Below are 22,404 nucleotides of genomic sequence, written 5' to 3' on the forward strand. Positions count from 1 at the left end.
GTGTTTTTCCTTTATTTGAGTGGTATTTATAAGAAGAAAAAAAAATGTTGTTTAGACACTCATTAAGCCACTCTAGATCATGTGGGAGAAAAATAGAAAAATAGATGTAATACATGTAATATTTTGACAATATGATAATAAGAATGAGATGGAAAGAAAATAATATGTTGAATGAGTGTGATGAAATTGAGTTAAGATCATCTCAACTTCTTAAAAAAAAAAATGAAATTGCTCATTTAAGAAAGTGAAAAAAAGACATTAATGAATTTAATTGGTCTACCAAATATGAGTTCATTAATCATGAAAAACACCGAACTCCTTGTAAATGGAAACCTTTATTTCTTTGAGAAATGAAAAAGATTTTGATGCTAAAAATTTAGGAGTATCCAACTAACATTGTTGTGTTTATATTGTCAAGATTAGAATCAGCGTCAGTCATTTACACACAATATATAACTCCAAAAATGGAATTTAAATTAGGGAAAACACTTGTGTATTGTTAAGATTAGGGTTGCGACGATACAAGTATATCTCTTAGATCAGATGTATTGTGACCACATGACACACACATCTCAGACGATCGTCTTGATCGGATGATCTGAATTTTAAAGTTGATTTTTATCTTATTAAAAGCTAAAATTTGGATTTGGAAATATGGATCAATTCATCTTGATATAGCAGCCAAAATACATGTGTGTGTAACTACATGCAGTCATAAGGCTGTGCACACAACTTGAACCCCTGAAAATGTATCGTATCAACCACACACCTTACTTGTTGTGTCTAGACTAACTATTCTTTAAAAAACAATTTTTTATACATTAAACTTATTACTAATTATTTCCTTAGCGCACTTGTCAGCAAAACTCTATGAATATTATCAAAAATCAAATGTGAAATCGAATAGGAGATGAATGTTAAATGATTGTTTAGTTATTTTTATAAAAATATTTATATTTATAATGCCACAAATTTTTATACATGATACCTCCACCTAGGGGCGGATGCATGTTGGAGCTATGTGGGACTATAGCTCCACATGCTTTTCCCTATTTTTTTATTTTTAGTAGATAAAACACATAACGTCAAAAAAAAAAGTAGATAAAACACATATATCACACACGTACGGTAGCAAATGCAAGTGTTGACCATTTTTTTCAGCTATGAAAGTTGTGAAGAGTAACCTATGTAATAAAATGAGTAATCAGTGGTTAAGAGATGCTCTATTAACAATTAGCAATGATGTCATTTTATCTCATTTTCAACAAATGGATATGAGATGATTTTCATTGTAATGTATTGTATCAAACAATGAGGTAATAATATTTGTCGATTAAAAAAAATTGTTTGTATTATTATTTATTTGAAATTTTAGCTCTACATGTACTAAAGTCTAGATCCGCCCCTGCCTCCACCGTTCAAAATTTCTGGATCCGAAGCGCGTCTCAAATGTGTGAATGGAGATAGTCGGCTCACACTATGGAGCGTGATTGTTGGAGCACTAGTACACAAACAAAGGGTGACGCTGATGATGACGAATAAGGAATGACAGTAGATGATAATTAATTCAACATGTATGGTTGTACATTCATCCAAGTTCAAGGCACTGGAAAAAAACGAGTACATGTGTACCAGTTGCTAGTTAGCTTCAATTTTCACCAATCACCAGTACATCATAATCCAATTGTCAAGGCAACAATTGCTATCATTTGCTGTAGTTTGGTGTAGACGTGACAGAGATAGAATCTTTGCATGAATTGTTGTTTGATTAAAAATAGAAAGATGTAATGTAATAACATAGTGGAATCTGATTCATTGGAAGTAGCCTTCAAATTTCTTTCCCCTTCATTTACCTAGCTTAAAAAAATTAAATTAAATATAGTACACTATGCAGTATGGTCCATTTCTTTCTTGTTTCCACAGAATACAAAATTCACACACAACAGGAAAATCAAAACGAATATGGAATTGACAAAGTCTGCACTTTTTTTTGTCTATTCGTAAAATTTCATTGTCTCTCTCTGACAAAGATGTAGCAAGCTGCTTTCACCATCTCTAGTGTCTAGCAATATGCTTTTACTCGAAGCCACTAGTTAAATGCATATATAAAGAACTTCACTTATCTTCAATTGCTAATTTATGAAAATTTATTATATGCATGCATCACATGATGCTTTCCTTTTTTCTTCTATTTTTTTATTTATTAAAGATGCTTTCCTTTTATTCGATAAACATATATATTGATACAAAATTCTAATGTGAAAGTTGATTGTCAAAAAAAGTTCCTAATGTGAAAGTTACGTACCATAACAATTAACTTTTTATTTTTTTGAAGAAATACAATATAATTAACTTATTATTTCTTCAAAAAAACAATTAACTTTATATCCATTAAAAAAACAATTTATTATATGCAGTTTTAGCAAGCACAAGTTTTTTTTTTTAAGCTCTACCTATGACGCAAAATAGTATAGGAAGTCCCAATTATATATGAAGTTTGATCAAGTAATAATAATTATATTAAAATAGATTTGGACCACAGAACAGGATTCAGATTAGTGGATATAAAAATATACTTCCGACCAGGTGGATAAACTAATTGACTTTAGGAAGAAAAATCTCTCTGAGTCTAATTTTATATATGGAACTTTAGAGGATCACACAGTATCCTCAAAAAATTTAAACTCCAACAAGTTAACTTTATAGTACATATGATTCAAAATGCAATTCATTAATTTGATATTCATTTGTTGTATCAATTAGCAATTAACAATGATTTATATATGCGAGAGAAGCTAATATTAGAAATGAAATATCGATGTAAAACAATTCACAATGAGCTTGATTTTCATCAATTAAAATCACAAATTCGAGCTTCATGAATAGAAAATATGTTCTTCCAATTCAATTTGGATTATTTGAGATTCAATGTAGCGCCTAAGTGTGCAATTGATATGTGGTGATAAAAATTAATTTCAAATGAGTTGATTATTTAAAATTTATTTTGGGTAAAAGTTGGTTGAATTTAATTAAAGTGATTTATATTTAAAATATATTTATATAAAAGTTGGTTGAGCAATAAGTTCGTATATTATAGAGCAAAAGTTCAAAATTAGATTAGAATTAATTCTAGAAAGACAATTATCTTTATTCATAACATTCAAACATGTTAGAATCAATTTTATCTAATTCAAAAGTAAAACTACACATACACAAAATACTTGTGTGTAATCTCCAAGAAAAAAAAAAACCCTAATGAAATAGATAGTATAATGTTTTTTTTTGGTGTCTGGGGTTCGAACCCCAAACATTGCATATATTATGCATTATCTTTACCAACTGAGCTAAGCTCACGGGACAGATAAAAAAAGGGCAAGCTGTCAAGGACCTCAAGGTTCTACATAAAGCCAATAATTTTGCACCATAGATCATCAATGAAATCAAAGATAAGAGAATGCAAACAAGGCTCATCCAAAAAGAAGTAGATAAGTTTTGAATATTGGGCCCTTGCCCTAACTGGCATATTCATTCATATTGTGACCCCAACGATAAGGAGAGACAATGTAGGTATTCCAAAGTTCTATATATGGTGTTGGCACAAAGAAGTGACCTAGTTAGTAGTTGGGACAAACTTTCTTCCATGTTTAATTGTTCTGCTGACTCATTACTCTCTCATATGTTTTCCTTTTGCCTTTTCTAAACCTTGACTTTTTTTCCCTATATCTTTAAAAAGATAATGCTTTGTGTTTAGCCATCTTCTATCTATTATTCTTGACTAAATGGAAAGTTTAGAATGAGAGAGACGTGTAACTAATCCTCATTAATTAAATGCAAAAACAAATTCTCCACTACTCCCTCTGTCCTAAATTATAAGTAAAAAAACTCATTTTCTTTGTCCCAAATTATAAACAAAAAAGACAAACTTTTATCATATTTAATTATGTTTTATCATAAAATTACTCCCTCCGTTTCAAAATACATGTCCAAGTCAACCACTTCACATATGCCAATGCACAATTTTGACTGTTAATATCTTTAATTAGCTAAAGTAAAAAATTATAAAAATTTAATATTTTGAAAATATTTGTCGAGACAAATCAAACAATATCTTACATGCTAATATTTGTATTTATACATTAGTTAAAAAGTATGGTCAAAGTAAGTCAAGTGAATAGTGCACATTGCAAAAATTGGACATGTATTTTGAAACGGAGGGAATATCTTTTTCAAAGGAAAATTAAATGCAAAGTGCATTCAATTTGCTCTCTTTTTCATTTTCTCTATAAGCAACTACCAATGAAAATTATTTTTACTACATCTTCCTATAAAACTTATTTTAAAGATAACACAAAAAACTGTGTTACAAACTACTACATGTTTTAGTTTTCTTAATAAGTGTGATTTTTCTTTTTTTTGCTTAGTAATATGAGACGGAGGGAGTACTCCCTCCGTTTCAAAATGAGTGTCGCTTTAACCAAAAAAAATTGTTTCAAAATGAATGTCACTTTCAGTTTCCAATGCAATAACTTTTTCTTTTCAATTGTACCCTCTAATTAATACTCTGCACACTACTTCCAAAGTATTACTTTTAAAACTAACCAATAGTTAATAAGGATAATTTGGTAAAATAACCTTTCTCTTTCTTTTAATCATTGCATTTCTTAATATGTGTGTAAACACCTAAAACGACACTTATTTTAAAACGGATGGAGTAATATATTATTCTTGGGTACGTGGACAAAGAATTAAACACTACCTGAAACATAAGAAACGTTGAAAACATCCCACAAATGCAAAAATCTAAACTCTATTTAATGTTGCTCTTTATTTTTGTCACTAAAGTTTCTTGGGTTTAAGTGAGTTACATTTGAAAAGTCAAATAGATTTGACTCTTTAGTAAGTATGAAATCCGAATTTGAGATTGCAAAGTTATTTAGTATTTTTTGCTTCCACTATAGCGGTTTAAATGTATTTTTTGTGACATGAAACAAAATTTTACTTTGTTGATGATTCTAACAAATTTATCCTTGAGGAGTATATGTGAAGATGGGAAAAGAAGCTCTCACTGTTTTCCTTTGTGATTTATTCTCAGCACTGCAGTGCAACCAAGTTATGGTGGGTTTGGGTACAGGAAGCTTGAAAAAAAAAAAAAAAAAAAAGAGAGAAGGTGCTACCTGCCTTTGTGGGAAAAAAAAGATAAGGATTCTAATTTAATTAATCCAAAAGTGTCATACTAAGGAACGTACTAAGGAACGTAGCCGAAACACTTTTTAAGAATTCCAAATTTAAAAATTAATCATTTAAAAGGTTAAATATTACATATTTCGATTATGATGTACTCCCTCCGGTCATTATTATAAGCAAATTTTGGCTTTTTATGTTCATTCAATAAATGATGTATGTGGTCTATATTGTAGACCACATACATCATTTATTGAATGAATCTAAAAAGTAAAAATTTGCTTATAATAGTGACCGGAGGAAGTATTAGATGCACGAATTTTCATAAAAACTTATTATTAAATGTCCTTAAAAAACGTCATGTGGCATTTGTTAACATTTCCTTTAATACTCTCGTTAGCAAAATGAAACCAAAAGGCAATAAGAAGGTTATCCCAAAAACAATATAGGGTTGACCCACCAACGATTAGTATCAAAATTTAAATCTAATTTTCTTGCTTTCATCCATAAAAAAGAGAGTAACTTTAATTCTATCAAACATTTTAGTCATTGTCTTCTCCTTTTACCGAAAACAATGGAAATTTCTTTCTCTCTAAATAATTCAATCAGAGGTCAGCCAAACAATATATATATATAGATGACTTTATTCTTCTAAAATAACCACACAATGAACTAAAATGCAAAATATATATGATCAGACAATTGAAGGTGATTCATTGGAGAATATTTATTAGTTCTTTTATGAAGAAAAATAATAATATATTTGTTAATTTGAAGAGATATTTCACAATGAACACTCTCATTCTTATTAATAACAAATAAACCTATACTACTACTAATAAAGAGGATAAAAAAAAGGACACAATTCTTTTGGGTATAGCATATTTTCAATATTTATAAATCATCTTTAAACAATTTTACTCTTGCATCTATCTATATTATTAAAGGGCATATACAAAAATCAAATTCTAAGAGTAGTCACAAAACATCTAAGTGGTTGAGTAATTAATCAATTGATATAAATTGTAGGAGAAGCTTTTAATTTTAGATGTAATCTAAGACCAAATAAAAAAATTCACCAAATCAACAAGAGGACTTTTAGGCCGGTCTTGTTCACCAAAAACAACTTGATTACATTGTTTCAAATAACCCAAAAACCATCCATATTCAATAAAGACACTCCTTCACTTTTTCCCCATGAAAAATCAAACCTATAAATTGAATAAGATGTCTAAAACTGATGTTTGGAAAGCAACAATAGTTGCTCGAGGTTGTTATTGTATATTTAATAATTATCTGTTTTTTATTATGATTTTTTTTACAATAAAATAAGTTTTCATTTAAAATTTGAAATAACTAGAATACAGTAAAATTAGCTATGAATTAAGACATTTGTCATTCATATTTTATAATTCAAATACATGTTTTTTTAGGGGAATTCAAATACATGTTATCAATACACATAAAAAGATTCAAAAATCATAAGTATATTAACAAACCAAACTCTTAACGTTAACAAGTAAACTAAATTGTTCCATATACGACCAATGATCAAGATTAATGAAAAATCCACGATCTTTAATTGCATTCAACTTTAGGGGGAAAAATATCGGTGGTGTTCGCCCATTTTAGCTATATGTAGTCTTTAAAATGACCAATTCAAATGAATGGATGACAAAGTAATTCTATCATATTATTACGCATGAGAATTATTTGATGGGATTTTAGAGTTTAGACTCTTTTACACGACTTAAGGTGATTTTAGACATACTCATTGAAATCCACTTAAATATACAAGTCAATTACCATATTTTATCTTTGATTCATCTTAACATATGCCAGGTACTATATCTAGTTTTGCTATTTTTCTTCTTCAGAGATCCACACAACAATAATTACATAGAATTGTACTATGTTAACTTTCCTTTTTTATGCACGCGTGTAATGACTAAGTAGTAGTAATATAAGTTCCCACTTATTTTGTGGTCATAGAGCTCTCTACGTTAAGAATAAAATTAGGATGTGACCTTTGTATCACATATTTTCATGACTTTGATATACATGATGTTCTTTAAAGTTCATGTCAATGGAGAGAGTACATCACTAGAATTTGCTGCGCAAGCTCCACCAATTAAATATATATGTGCATGCTCTTTTCCCCCTCTCTTTTTAGCAAAAGTTCTCATCCAATCCACACAAACTTTACGTTTTTCCTTGCTGCAATCATCAATTCACCACACAACCATTCTGACACTACAAAAAATAAGCTTGATTGCGGAGGTTTTATTGGGGAGGTTTTTAAAAAACCCCGCAAATTGGCTTATAAAATGACGCGTGCACTTGATTATGTAACAAATACACCCTCCGGTCACTATTATAAGCAAAAATCTACTTTTTAAGTTCATTCAATAAATGATGTATGTAGTTCATTAAATAGTCCATATACATCATTTATTGAATGAACCTAAAAAATGAAATTTTGCTTATAATAGTGACCGGAGGGGTACTTATTATTCTACGGCGGTTCAAAAACCCCCACAAAATTGAAGTAATTTTTCCCATTTTTCCATTATCCCGCTTGTTTTTCCCTATGCGCTCTTTGTTTTCACAAAAATAAAAAAATAAAAAAGGTTATGGGTAAAGAAACTCATATTTCAGAAACAAAGAACCCATCTCACTCTCTCTCTCTCTCAACGTGAAAACCTCTGTCTCTCCAAACGCATGGTTCTAACAGTCTCACTCTCCGTCGCCGCGCCGCCACAAAATCGTATGTCAATCGATTTGTTTACATTCCAATTTGTGTTTCTTTACGATCTTTTTTTAGTTCCGAGAATAGCTCGCTCAGTCATCAATCTACTTTAGCTTACTCAATCATCCTTCTCACTCGAAATCCATCCAGAAAGTAAGTGAATAACAAAACTCATCTCTGTATATTGATTTGTTTACGGCTAGGTTGTGATTTGGGATTTTAGGGTTTCTGATTTGGGGTTTTAGAGTTCTAATTTGGAGTTTTTGATTCACGTGCTCCTTCAGGTTGTGATTTAGGATTTTTGGGTTTCTGATTTGGGGTCTCTGATTCATGCTTTCCTTCAAAATTGGGTTTTAGGGTTTCAGATTTGGGGTTTTTTTAGTTGGTTTTAGTGTTTATGATCTGGGTTTTTATTTATTTATTTATTTGTTGCTACATTGTGATTTTGTGTTTTTGTGGTTTTTGTTACTGATCTTTTTTTGTGGTTTCTATTTCATGAATTCAGTCATGGATGCTGTAAATTTGAATGTATGACTCTATTGTTGGGAGTCTTGATTTGGAAATAAAAGAAATCAGAAGCATTGCTATCAAGCAGACTTTCATGCACATTAAGTCACTTTGATACTTGGTATAAGATATTGAGTTCCAACAAGTTACACTAGTCTAATGTCCTTATTGTTATACTGACAGAATAGTCTAATAGTCTAATGTGTGAGCGGCATACGACTTCGAAGTTGTCTGCGTTTAAGGATTTGCATAGGATTACGTCTATGGGGTTTAGAGGTGAAGCGCTTGCTAGTATGACTTATGTGGCGCATGTTACTGTTACTACTATTACTAAAGGCCAATTGCATGGTTACAGGTTAGGTTTCTTTCTCTCTTTCAATTCAATTTCTGTAGCATCGACACCTCTGATGAAATGTGTGTCCGGTGTCTGACATAGACACCGAGACATTTGATTAAGTTTGAATAATCTATTTTCTCAAATTATTACCCGTACGTACAAACGCCTATCATGATAAGCGATTATGTATAAGCTATTTCTATAGAAAAAGATAAAATAAATTTAAATTATTTTCTTATAAGTTGTTTTTATAATCTATCTTGAAGAACTTATGAAAATAAGCTGAAAACAGCTTATGAACAATGTCATAAGCTGTTTTCATATGTTCTCCCAAACAGTTTTGCAAAACTTATGTTAGTAGATAAACTCAAATAGGTCAATCCAAACTGGCCTAAACTAAAATTAGTGAAATGTCATAAGTTGATTTTAATTAATTGTCTAGTTAATGAAGACAAATTGAAGGTTATTATTAGGATGTTCTATTTCGATTATAGAAATGCTAGTACTCTTTTTGGAACTATGTTGTGATTAAATGTTTATGCTCTTCTAAATAAACAATTGAAATCGGAACATTAATTCAGTCTCTGAAATTGTAGATGACATGCAATTTGGTTCTTGAAATTAACAAATCTCAATATTACTAGTCTTTTTAGATTTGTCAATTTGGTTCCTGATAATGTGATTGTGAAATTTTTAATTTTGAGGATCATTTTGAAATTACGTTAATTTCAGAGACTAAATTGCTTGACTCTTACAATTTCAAGGACTAGATTAGTGATTCACTCAATTGGAATTGAATGTTTACATGTAACCGATTGAGATTCTTGTGCCTGCATGTGCATGTGCTGTCAGGTTGAGAATCTATTCTATAATATGGCTGCAAGGAAGAAGACGCTACAGAATTCCTCGGATGATTACTCAAAGATAGTAGACGTTGTCAGCCGGTTTGCAATACATCATACCAATGTCAGTTTCTCTTGCAGAAAGGTTGGTTTTTGTAACTTGAACAATAAAACTAAGCTTATTTACCACTACATTCTTATAGCGGTATGCGTTGTGAGTTATGTATGTTAATTAATTTCCACTGATCATTTGGGACTCTACTATTACTATTAGCACGGAGCTGTTAAAGCAGATGTTCATACAGTAGCCACATCTTCAAGGCTTGATGCCATCAGAACAGTTTATGGGGTCTCAGCTGCTCACAATCTGATTGAAATTGAAGCTTCAGACAATGATCCATCTTCTTCAATTTTTGAGATGCATGGTTATGTGTCTAATGCTAACTATCCTGCCAAGAAAATCACTATGGTGCTTTTCATCAATGGTATACATTATATTAGCTATGTAAACATAAACTATGATGCGTTTTGAAATGTTTAGAGGTGTTTATAGTTATTAGATGAAGTCTCTGCCAGTGTTTGTTTATTCTGTCAGATAATATGTTTTGCCACATAGAAACTCATAAGGTTCGTAATTGTGTTTGTTTACTGCTGTAATTTTGTTTTGTTTTTTACGAAGTTTCGTCAATGTATTTTAACTAATGAAGTGTTTTTTTTTTTTTTAAATTTCAGTCGAGCTTAATTCATCTTTGAACACAAGAGGATCGTGTGGTGGAGGCAACATCTGATGTTTTTAGAGTATATTTAAGATTATATGTTAGTTTTATGTTTTATATCAAACATCAAACCACAGTTGGTTAGATGTTCAAGTTGAACAAGAGTAATATTAGTTGTATATTTAAGTTGAACAAGAGTAATATTAGTTGTATGTTTAGTTCTGATGATATCCCTTTTAGAGGAAGACATATTTTATTCTATTATGTATTATGTGTTGTATTGTTACATTTGATATTTGATTATATATGATTTTTTTTAACTACATATATGCTATAATGGTTAGATATTTATTTTGGAATTTTGAGTGTAATGATATAATTTATTAGATATTTACCATTCCAATAAATTAGAAGAAAAAAGTAAAAAAAAATAAAGATCCACAAAAGTATAAAAATGCATAATTTATTTTTTAAAAAAATATTATTGTATTTGAGGAGGTTAATAACCCCCACAAAATGGTTGACATACTGCGGGGGTTTTTTGGAAGCAATACCAGCGGTTGGCCAAAACTCCCGCAAATAATTTGTGGGATTAGAATAAGCGGGGGTTTTGAAAACTGCCACAAAATATGTTGTGGAGGTTAAAAACCGCCGCAAAATAGTGAAAAAACCGCCGCAATTCATGCGCGTTTTTTGTAGTGTGAGTAAAATGTCATTTAAATTACTTCCACTATTATTCAATGATTATCACATTTATTTAGCATATATTAAGAAAATGAGCTATGCTATTTACAACGGAAAAAAAAACTTCACGAAAGTATCCCGATATAAACTTTGGCCGATTAAAATTTAGCGCTAGCAGAATATATGGGTGTGGTGGGTGGATAACAAACAGGTCAACAATAATCATGCAATAAAAATATTTCACCTGCGTCGTGAAGGTTTCGCTGGCCCATTATTCGCTAACAATAACATTTCTCAAAGAAAATATGATAAATGAAAGAAAAGGAGTGATGATTCAACTAAGTTATCCTTATTATCTATTAATAATTGTCACTTTATATTTTTTATCCGTCTCCAAATAACATAGAAGAACTAAGTCCAACCCGATATAACGATGTGCAATTTAAATTGTGTTTCGTTTAAATTATATTACTATACAGGAAATTGGTAACTTAATACAAATTCTCAACTTGGTTCCGAGCATGCAAAAGTAAGTAAATAATATGATCCTTAACGAATTTGAATCCTCTACAGCCCATTTAATGATCTAGCAGATTGTAGAGTCGTTGGATCTAAATCCCAAAAATAATGTACTTGAATTCAACTAACTCTTGGAATACGTTGCATCGTGCAGCATGTATAGACATCTGTGAAGCCCCGATACTTCAAAATGGATGACGTACCGTACCCCCTGCGTATCCTGCACCGATACCTGCCCGATACTTCCCGATACGTATCCAGAGAGTATCCAAATATTAAATTTTAATTTTTAAAAAATTAATTATCCGATATTTTCCGATACGTCCCGATACACACGGATACCTGTGTTTTTTATATTATTTTGATTTCTTTTTTTTTTGTAAAAAATAAGAATAAAAACATTATATTACTATAATATATATACATTTCCTTTATCTTTATTTGGTGCCAGTACGACCCACACCACACCACACAACACAATTGCATCTTTCCCTTTCTAAGAAATTAGGGTTTCAACTTTTTCTTCCAAACTGGTCGCCGTCCACTTTGGCCACAGTCGAAGTCTTGGTATCGGACGACTTTGGTATATATTGCGTATGTAATTGACTAATGATCACTCTCTTAATCGTCAATATTATTTATATTTATGTTAATGTGCTACGAGCCTGGTTTCTTGTGTTTGTTAATATATTTGCATATTAAAAAAATGGTTATAATTATATTGTACATTTAATTATATAATTTTTTTTATTAACGTATCCTAGCCGTATCGTATCTTGATTTTTGAAATTTTTCCGTATCGACGTATCGGTGCAGTATCGTATCCGTATCGTATCTCGTATCCGGGCTTCACAGATAGACATTCTTTTGCAATTTTTGAGAGTAATGGTTTGAAATTCAATTGAAATTCAACCATCTCCTTGTATTCTTCAGTTTGAAATTAAAATTTACAAAAGGAATAAAACTCATAACACAATCTACATAAGTTGGAAGAGATAGTGACTCATTCCAAAAAAAAAAGTCTATTTAGTTTAATAAACTCATAGTCTCACTTCTTACTTAAATTCACCGATGTAAAACTCATAACACAATCTTCCAAAGGTTCTTGATTATCATTCTGATACCACTTGTATATGAAAAAATATTTTATTTAAATATACAAAAAATCACATAAAACTTTAGCTTAAATATAGTTTTTGGTTCTCTGTTTAACATTTAAAAATAGTAACTTTTAAATTGAATATTGGGTAGTTACGACTTTTACATGTGTTTGATTTGTATTTTCAAGACAAAATTTCTTTTTTGTGGTTTCCTTAAACAATGCTCTTAAATATTTGTTAGCGAGACTCATATTTTAATCATGACATAGAAAATAAAATAATAAAATTTAAACTACACGTATATGCACTATCGTTGTGATGTGCCAATTTGGTGTTCTTGGTTACATCAGCAAGAGTAAATTTCACATTGAGTGATGGAGAAATGTTTTGAAATGAATTTAATAAACTGAAGAACTATGTTTTGAATTTAGAAACAGATGGGTTAAAATCGTAAACAAGTAAAAAAGAAGAGATTAAAAATACATTTAAACTTAATTTGGACGTCAATTGATATGTATATTTGTCATTTGAACACTTAAAAATAGGGATTAATGATGTTCGAAATCTTGAGTAAGTATATTATTTAGCAGATGTTAAATGAGTTGAAGCAATTTATTATATTCACTAACCTTTTTCCTAAACTCAATACTACTACTACTTATTCAAAGAGGTATGTTATTTGAACAACCATTTTTTATACAACTTATAGGACAACCAAAATTATAAAAAGAAATGTATGTCTTGACACGAAAACCAAAGCAATCGAGAGAGAAAGCAAGAGCATAATGAGTGTATGAAAGAGAGGGTTGTCCTAAAAGTTGTAAGAAAATGGTTGTACAAATATCATTTCTCTTATTCAAATTGTGCTAATTGATGTCAAAATTAAACAACTCATTTTGATAGAGAGAAAAATTGGAAGAGTAATGATATTTTGACATCCATTTGATGGGGGATAACAGCATCATGTGAGTATGAGAGAGAAAGTTGTCAAAAAGTGGTTGTCAAAATATCATTTCTCAAATTGGAAAGGTTCGTAATGAAAGAGAAATGATATTTGTACAACCATTATGATACAACTTTTGTACAACTTTCTCTCTCATACTCACATTATGTTTTTATTCTCTCTCTTCCTTTTTCTCTCTTTATTATTTTTGACCAATGAGAAGAGAGAACAACAAAGTTGTCTCAAAGGTTGTAACAGTTGGATGTGGTACCAATAAATCTATATGTGGTTGCTTAATTTTCATCACATACAGATTGTCGTGTGCGTATAAAATTGCAAAAAATATCAAGAACACCCTCCCCCTCTCTCCTTTTGGATGAAATTCACGCTCACATGAAATGGTCGTGATTCGAATATGAAGGTGATTGTACAAATAGAAAAGCGTTAAAAACGCATATGATGAGAAAAATAATAGCCTATTTTTTATTGCATGGAGAGACAAGATTCTAACACTTTTAATTTAGGGTCTTGCTAACAAGTGCCCTTAGGGCACTTGTTAAGGATGCAAAAATAGAAAATAATTGATAAATTTAAAGTAGAAAAAGTTACTTTTTAAAGTTTTCATGCATTGAATGCACCATTTCCAAGACAAAATTTCTTCTTTGGTCTTCTTAACAAGTGCCCTTGGGACATTTGTTAGCATTTCCCTTTAATTTAATACTTATAAAATTGAATGACCAGAAAAGGTCGACCTCACATGAGTTTTCGTTGACAAACCCAATATCACATTATAGGCCTAAGGCCTTATTTAAGTTTAGTTAGGAACATCCTTAAAAAAAAAAAAGAAATAGTGTCAGCATATATGTTTATTAATAAGAAGCCCAACTTGGACCTAAATAATGAAAAATGAACCTGGCTCATTTTGAAGTTTAAAAGTGACAATGAAAAAGTAATGGATAAAATTAAGAAAACAAATGCTTAATTACGGAAAGCAGCATTTGTTCAAAGATCAACTGACTAAAATCAGATTCTCAAGCACGACAAAGCATTCGATACCCACCTAAAAAAGGGATTAAATATCTTTAATAACTCAAAAGAACTACTTCTATTTACAGTAAACTACAAGAAAATGCATAGATTAACTGCTTAAGGAATTTCAAGTAAAAATGAACTAGATTATGTTGATTAGCATATATTAACTGATTAATAGGTATTCGACCTATTATTTATGTTCTTTTCTTCTGCCCTCTTGCATGCAGAAAAGTGGATTGTAATTTTACATATGTATAATCTTTTCATTATTTTTTGGTTTTTTTAAAAGGCTTTCTCTTTTCGAATTATATATACATGTAGACTATAAAGGGGATTTGAACAAATAACTTTCAATTTTGGTCGGGCTTTTTTTCCATATAAAATTGCACTTGAAAACATATTTTTGGAAAAAGGAAGTGGTAGAACTTGTAGGATAATCCATGGAAAAAGGAAGAAAAAGAAGAGAAAAGGAAAATTATGATGAATGCGGAAGAACAATGTTCACTGCCATACAGAGAATATTACAGTATAGAGAAAGTGAATCAACATTGTATTGAATGATTACAAGGGGAAGGATTGCAAGTATATATACACAATGTGTGAAGGAAAAGTCTCTAACTAACTGTAACTAACAATCATGACTAATTGTAACTATAGTTAGTTTATCAGTTAAGTCCAATGTAATGTATAAAACACAGATGACCCTTATAGCAAGTAACCATGTTAAGGCTTAGTATCTAATAGTTTCAATACTCAATTTGATTCTATATAAAATTTTGGATTCAATTTGATCCCCTCGAAAGCTAACTTAGTGGTGAAATCATTAGTTAGCTACCACATAGCTAATTTTGACGATGCTCGTGACTAAATGACCTTGTCAATGTATTGTTTGTAAAATAAAAGAGCAATTCATATGAAATAATACACCAGGTGTCACATTGAAACCTAAAATAAATTCAACGAAAACCAAATTGACACATATACTTAATCTTGTATGTACTATTTCTTTATGTTGATTTTAATGATATCCTTCACGTGCAACTATTAAGACTATTTTATTTGAAGGTTCATAACACATTTAAAGGTATATCAAACTATGAAATTCATTACTAGTGTTTTAGAGAATGAATCTATACAATTATTTTTTTAAGGAATTCCAACTATTTACCTTATTGACTTACCCATGCAGCTTTATGAATTTAAAGAAGAGTTGATAGAAGACATGTTTTTAGATAGACTACTATGATTGATGATATGCAAGATATGAATATGTAAGATTTTAATACGTGATCCTTAATTAATTTTTTTAATAAATCAAAATTTGTTTGGTCTAAAAGTACTTAGATGAGTTTGTTTGAACAAAGCCAAAACCCATAAAACAAGTGGACCATTCATATCGTGGATTGGATTCTAGCAAGAAATCCAAAATGCAAAATATTATGACCGGATAAGCCATTGTCTTAAAACTTACCAAAAGTCAATCATAGTGCATAAGGTAGCATCAAATCAAATAATTGAAAATCACTAGATAAAATTTTAAAACACAAAGAATAAACCAGTAGAAAACAAAAGACCTTTATAACTAGTAACTACTAATAATCATCATCAAGTCAAAAAAACTACTAATAATCATCATGATGATGATAACAATAAAATCATATATAAAAGAAACAAGGCATTTCTCTTTTCTTTTTTTTCTTTGTTTCCTTTTTTTCATATCGCAAATTAAAAGTAAAAGAACCTAAAAATGGCCACACATCACGTGACATCACGTGCAGATTCTTATCCTACATAAAAAAAATCTCATAAAATCTATGAACCAAAACCCACACATTATTCGACACGTGTCCACTTCGAACCTCTAGTACATGTCTTCTAGAGTTTTAGACCAGTACAACCATGGTCCTTGGTCAGCATCCAATAGTTATAAACTCTCAACCACGCGCCCAAGGCAAGCTTAAATACCACGCGCTACTGTGAAAGTGCTATCTCCAGTTGATGAGCCAAGTAAGAAGGAGCACTCAAATGAGGAAGATGCCCCTCCGTGTCCAGCCACTGCACCGTACTCTTCCCGCCAAGATGCTCCTTCATGTACGTCGCCACCGTCGCCGGAACCGACATGTCTCTCGCCGTTTGCATGATACAACAAGGTACCTTAACCAGTCCTAGAATCCCTCTCAGATCACTGTTGAAAACTGTCCTTGAAACAAAGAGAGATATATCTGGTCTCATGTTAAAGAGCGTTCTAGAAAATTCTCGAACAGCTGTCGGAACATCGGCCCCGACAGCCAGTGGAGCAAAACCGTTCACCCACGCTTCATAGTTTGCTTCCATTGCTGAAAAAACTTGCTCAATTTCTCCCTGCTCGAATCCTCCGTGGTAATTTTCACCGTCGTTCAAAAATCTGAATAAATAAATAGTCATGTTACAATTTTAGTTATATCTGTCAGCAGTTATATTCATAGGCGAATCGAAATGACAAGAGCGTAATAAATGACAAACGTGTTTAAAAATTAGTTATGAGTGTGATGAATGTTGTGTTACCTTGGGGAGGCACCGATAAGGATGAGTTTGGAGAAGAGCTCAGGGCGGCGAATGGAAGCTAGCATTCCGATCATGGCGGAGATGGAGTGACCGACGTAAGCACAGCGAGTGACGTGGAGGGAATCAAGGATGTTGAGGAGATCATCAACGTAAGCGTCAAGAGTTGTGTAACGGCGGTAATCAAAGTAATCGGGGTTGACACTGCCGGCGCAAACGAGGTCATAGAGAATGACTTTGTAGCTGCGGGTGAAGTAAGGGAGCACGCGCTGCCATGCTGATTGGTCGGTGCCGAAGCCGTGAGCGAAGACGATGTATTTGTCGCCGGAGCCTTCTACGCGGACATTGAGTGCGTCGAGGATGGAAGTGCTGCCCATGTTTGGACAAAAGAAATGTGTGGAATTTGATTTGAAGGTCAAAGGTGTGGCAGTGGATAGAAACGATTGTTTATGTTTTGGATTTGGATGTATAAGAGATGTGTGTTTTTTGGCGTTTGGCTTTTGGGAATTTAGGATATGAGCCAACGTGAATATAAATACTAGCCTCGTCTGTTTTTTCTATCTCACTGTGTTTTTCCTTTATTTGAGTGGTATTTATAAGAAGAAAAAAAAAATGTTGTTTAGACACTCATTAAGCCACTCTAGATCATGTGGGAGAAAAATAGAAAAATAGATGTAATACATGTAATATTTTGACAATATGATAATAAGAATGAGATGGAAAGAAAATAATATGTTGAATGAGTGTGATGAAATTGAGTTAAGATCATCTCAACTTCTTAAAAAAAAAAAAATGAAATTGCTCATTTAAGAAAGTGAAAAAAAGACATTAATGAATTTAATTGGTCTACCAAATATGAGTTCATTAATCATGAAAAACAGCGAACTCCTTGTAAATGGAAACCTTTATTTCTTTGAGAAATGAAAAAGATTTTGATGCTAAAAATTTAGGAGTATCCAACTAACATTGTTGTGTTTATATTGTCAAGATTAGAATCAGCGTCAGTCATTTACACACAATATATAACTCCAAAAATGGAATTTAAATTAGGGAAAACACTTGTGTATTGTTAAGATTAGGGTTGCGACGATACAAGTATATCTCTTAGATCAGATGTATTGTGACCACATGACACACACATCTCAGACGATCGTCTTGATCGGATGATCTGAATTTTAAAGTTGATTTTTATCTTATTAAAAGCTAAAATTTGGATTTGGAAATATGGATCAATTCATCTTGATATAGCAGCCAAAATACATGTGTGTGTAACTACATGCAGTCATAAGGCTGTGCACACAACTTGAACCCCTGAAAATGTATCGTATCAACCACACACCTTACTTGTTGTGTCTAGACTAACTATTCTTTAAAAAACAATTTTTTATACATTAAACTTATTACTAATTATTTCCTTAGCGCACTTGTCAGCAAAACTCTATGAATATTATCAAAAATCAAATGTGAAATCGAATAGGAGATGAATGTTAAATGATTGTTTAGTTATTTTTATAAAAATATTTATATTTATAATGCTACAAATTTTTATACATGATACCTCCACCTAGGGGCGGATGCATGTTGGAGCTATGTGGGACTATAGCTCCACATGCTTTTCCCTATTTTTTTATTTTTAGTAGATAAAACACATAACGTCAAAAAAAAAAAGTAGATAAAACACATATAGCACACACGTACGGTAGCAAATGCAAGTGTTGACCATTTTTTTCAGCTATGAAAGTTGTGAAGAGTAACCTATGTAATAAAATGAGTAATCAGTGGTTAAGAGATGCTCTATTAACAATTAGCAATGATGTCATTTTATCTCATTTTCAACAAATGGATATGAGATGATTTTCATTGTAATGTATTGTATCAAACAATGAGGTAATAATATTTGTCGATTAAAAAAAATTGTTTGTATTATTATTTATTTGAAATTTTAGCTCTACATGTACTAAAGTCTAGATCCGCCCCTGCCTCCACCGTTCAAAATTTCTGGATCCGAAGCGCGTCTCAAATGTGTGAATGGAGATAGTCGGCTCACACTATGGAGCGTGATTGTTGGAGCACTAGTACACAAACAAAGGGTGACGCTGATGATGACGAATAAGGAATGACAGTAGATGATAATTAATTCAACATGTATGGTTGTACATTCATCCAAGTTCAAGGCACTGGAAAAAAACGAGTACATGTGTACCAGTTGCTAGTTAGCTTCAATTTTCACCAATCACCAGTACATCATAATCCAATTGTCAAGGCAACAATTGCTATCATTTGCTGTAGTTTGGTGTAGACGTGACAGAGATAGAATCTTTGCATGAATTGTTGTTTGATTAAAAATAGAAAGATGTAATGTAATAACATAGTGGAATCTGATTCATTGGAAGTAGCCTTCAAATTTCTTTCCCCTTCATTTACCTAGCTTAAAAAAATTAAATTAAATATAGTACACTATGCAGTATGGTCCATTTCTTTCTTGTTTCCACAGAATACAAAATTCACACACAACAGGAAAATCAAAACGAATATGGAATTGACAAAGTCTGCACTTTTTTTTGTCTATTCGTAAAATTTCATTGTCTCTCTCTGACAAAGATGTAGCAAGCTGCTTTCACCATCTCTAGTGTCTAGCAATATGCTTTTACTCGAAGCCACTAGTTAAATGCATATATAAAGAACTTCACTTATCTTCAATTGCTAATTTATGAAAATTTATTATATGCATGCATCACATGATGCTTTCCTTTTTTCTTCTATTTTTTTATTTATTAAAGATGCTTTCCTTTTATTCGATAAACATATATATTGATACAAAATTCTAATGTGAAAGTTGATTGTCAAAAAAAGTTCCTAATGTGAAAGTTACGTACCATAACAATTAACTTTTTATTTTTTTGAAGAAATACAATATAATTAACTTATTATTTCTTCAAAAAAACAATTAACTTTATATCCATTAAAAAACAATTTATTATATGCAGTTTTAGCAAGCACAAGTTTTTTTTTTTAAGCTCTACCTATGACGCAAAATAGTATAGGAAGTCCCAATTATATATGAAGTTTGATCAAGTAATAATAATTATATTAAAATAGATTTGGACCACAGAACAGGATTCAGATTAGTGGATATAAAAATATACTTCCGACCAGGTGGATAAACTAATTGACTTTAGGAAGAAAAATCTCTCCGAGTCTAATTTTATATATGGAACTTTAGAGGATCACACAGTATCCTCAAAAAATTTAAACTCCAACAAGTTAACTTTATAGTACATATGATTCAAAATGCAATTCATTAATTTGATATTCATTTGTTGTATCAATTAGCAATTAACAATGATTTATATATGCGAGAGAAGCTAATATTAGAAATGAAATATCGATGTAAAACAATTCACAATGAGCTTGATTTTCATCAATTAAAATCACAAATTCGAGCTTCATGAATAGAAAATATGTTCTTCCAATTCAATTTGGATTATTTGAGATTCAATGTAGCGCCTAAGTGTGCAATTGATATGTGGTGATAAAAATTAATTTCAAATGAGTTGATTATTTAAAATTTATTTTGGGTAAAAGTTGGTTGAATTTAATTAAAGTGATTTATATTTAAAATATATTTATATAAAAGTTGGTTGAGCAATAAGTTCGTATATTATAGAGCAAAAGTTCAAAATTAGATTAGAATTAATTCTAGAAAGACAATTATCTTTATTCATAACATTCAAACATGTTAGAATCAATTTTATCTAATTCAAAAGTAAAACTACACATACACAAAATACTTGTGTGTAATCTCCAAGAAAAAAAAAAACCCTAATGAAATAGATAGTATAATGTTTTTTTTTGGTGTCTGGGGTTCGAACCCCAAACATTGCATATATTATGCATTATCTTTACCAACTGAGCTAAGCTCACGGGACAGATAAAAAAAGGGCAAGCTGTCAAGGACCTCAAGGTTCTACATAAAGCCAATAATTTTGCACCATAGATCATCAATGAAATCAAAGATAAGAGAATGCAAACAAGGCTCATCCAAAAAGAAGTAGATAAGTTTTGAATATTGGGGCCCTTGCCCTAACTGGCATATTCATTCATATTGTGACCCTTGCCCTAACTGGCATATTCATTCATATTGTGACCCCAACGATAAGGAGAGACAATGTAGGTATTCCAAAGTTCTATATATGGGGTTGGCACAAAGAAGTGACCTAGTTAGTAGTTGGGACAAACTTTCTTCCATGTTTAATTGTTCTGCTGACTCATTACTCTCTCATATGTTTTCCTTTTGCCTTTTCTAAACCTTGACTTTTTTTCCCTATATCTTTAAAAAGATAATGCTTTGTGTTTAGCCATCTTCTATCTATTATTCTTGACTAAATGGAAAGTTTAGAATGAGAGAGACGTGTAACTAATCCTCATTAATTAAATGCAAAAACAAATTCTCCACTACTCCCTCTGTCCTAAATTATAAGTAAAAAAACTCATTTTCTTTGTCCCAAATTATAAACAAAAAAGACAAACTTTTATCATATTTAATTATGTTTTATCATAAAATTACTCCCTCCGTTTCAAAATACATGTCCAAGTCAACCACTTCACATATGCCAATGCACAATTTTGACTGTTAATATCTTTAATTAGCTAAAGTAAAAAATTATAAAAATTTAATATTTTGAAAATATTTGTCGAGACAAATCAAACAATATCTTACATGCTAATATTTGTATTTATACATTAGTTAAAAAGTATGGTCAAAGTAAGTCAAGTGAATAGTGCACATTGCAAAAATTGGACATGTATTTTGAAACGGAGGGAATATCTTTTTCAAAGGAAAATTAAATGCAAAGTGCATTCAATTTGCTCTCTTTTTCATTTTCTCTATAAGCAACTACCAATGAAAATTATTTTTACTACATCTTCCTATAAAACTTATTTTAAAGATAACACAAAAAACTATGTTACAAACTACTACATGTTTTAGTTTTCTTAATAAGTGTGATTTTTCTTTTTTTTGCTTAGTAATATGAGACGGAGGGAGTACTCCCTCCGTTTCAAAATGAGTGTTGCTTTAACCAAAAAAAATTGTTTCAAAATGAATGTCACTTTCAGTTTCCAATGCAATAACTTTTTCTTTTCAATTGTACCCTCTAATTAATACTCTGCACACTACTTCCAAAGTATTACTTTTAAAACTAACCAATAGTTAATAAGGATAATTTGGTAAAATAACCTTTCTCTTTCTTT

General features: G+C 30.9%; 2 protein-coding genes across 7 annotated transcripts; one reads left to right on the top strand and one right to left on the bottom strand.

The window, feature by feature from the left end:
• Positions 1-7,830: 7,830 nt before the first annotated feature.
• Positions 7,831-10,655, top strand: LOC146952117 (DNA mismatch repair protein MLH1-like). Of its 6 annotated transcripts, none has more exons than XR_015033541.1 (5): positions 7,831-8,083; positions 8,436-8,792; positions 9,627-9,761; positions 9,891-10,243; positions 10,349-10,655. XR_015033541.1 is itself a non-coding variant. In XM_085758015.1 (5 exons), the coding sequence occupies exons 3-5, from the start codon at positions 9,648-9,650 to the stop codon at positions 10,402-10,404; spliced, it is 381 nt and encodes a 126-aa protein (XP_085614141.1). In that variant the 5' UTR covers positions 7,831-8,083; positions 8,436-8,792; positions 9,627-9,647; the 3' UTR covers positions 10,405-10,655. The 6 variants fall into 6 exon arrangements, 5 of the variants coding, with proteins under 5 accessions (XP_085614141.1, XP_085614148.1, XP_085614146.1 ...); XM_085758015.1 differs by having other exon boundaries at positions 9,891-10,101; XM_085758022.1 differs by having other exon boundaries at positions 8,621-8,792; positions 9,891-10,101.
• A 5,506-nt stretch (positions 10,656-16,161) lies between these two features.
• On the bottom strand, positions 16,162-17,718 carry LOC146952118 (strigolactone esterase RMS3). Its single transcript, XM_085758071.1, has 2 exons — positions 17,155-17,718; positions 16,162-17,014 (listed from the first exon to the last, which is right to left on the bottom strand). The coding sequence occupies exons 1-2, from the start codon at positions 17,526-17,528 to the stop codon at positions 16,582-16,584; spliced, it is 807 nt and encodes a 268-aa protein (XP_085614197.1). The 5' UTR covers positions 17,529-17,718; the 3' UTR covers positions 16,162-16,581.
• Positions 17,719-22,404: the final 4,686 nt, after the last annotated feature.

The sequence above is a fragment of the Medicago sativa genome, chromosome 1, assembly GCF_051527215.1.
Source record: "Medicago sativa cultivar Bolivia chromosome 1, Bolivia_mono, whole genome shotgun sequence".
NCBI lineage: Eukaryota > Viridiplantae > Streptophyta > Magnoliopsida > Fabales > Fabaceae > Medicago > Medicago sativa.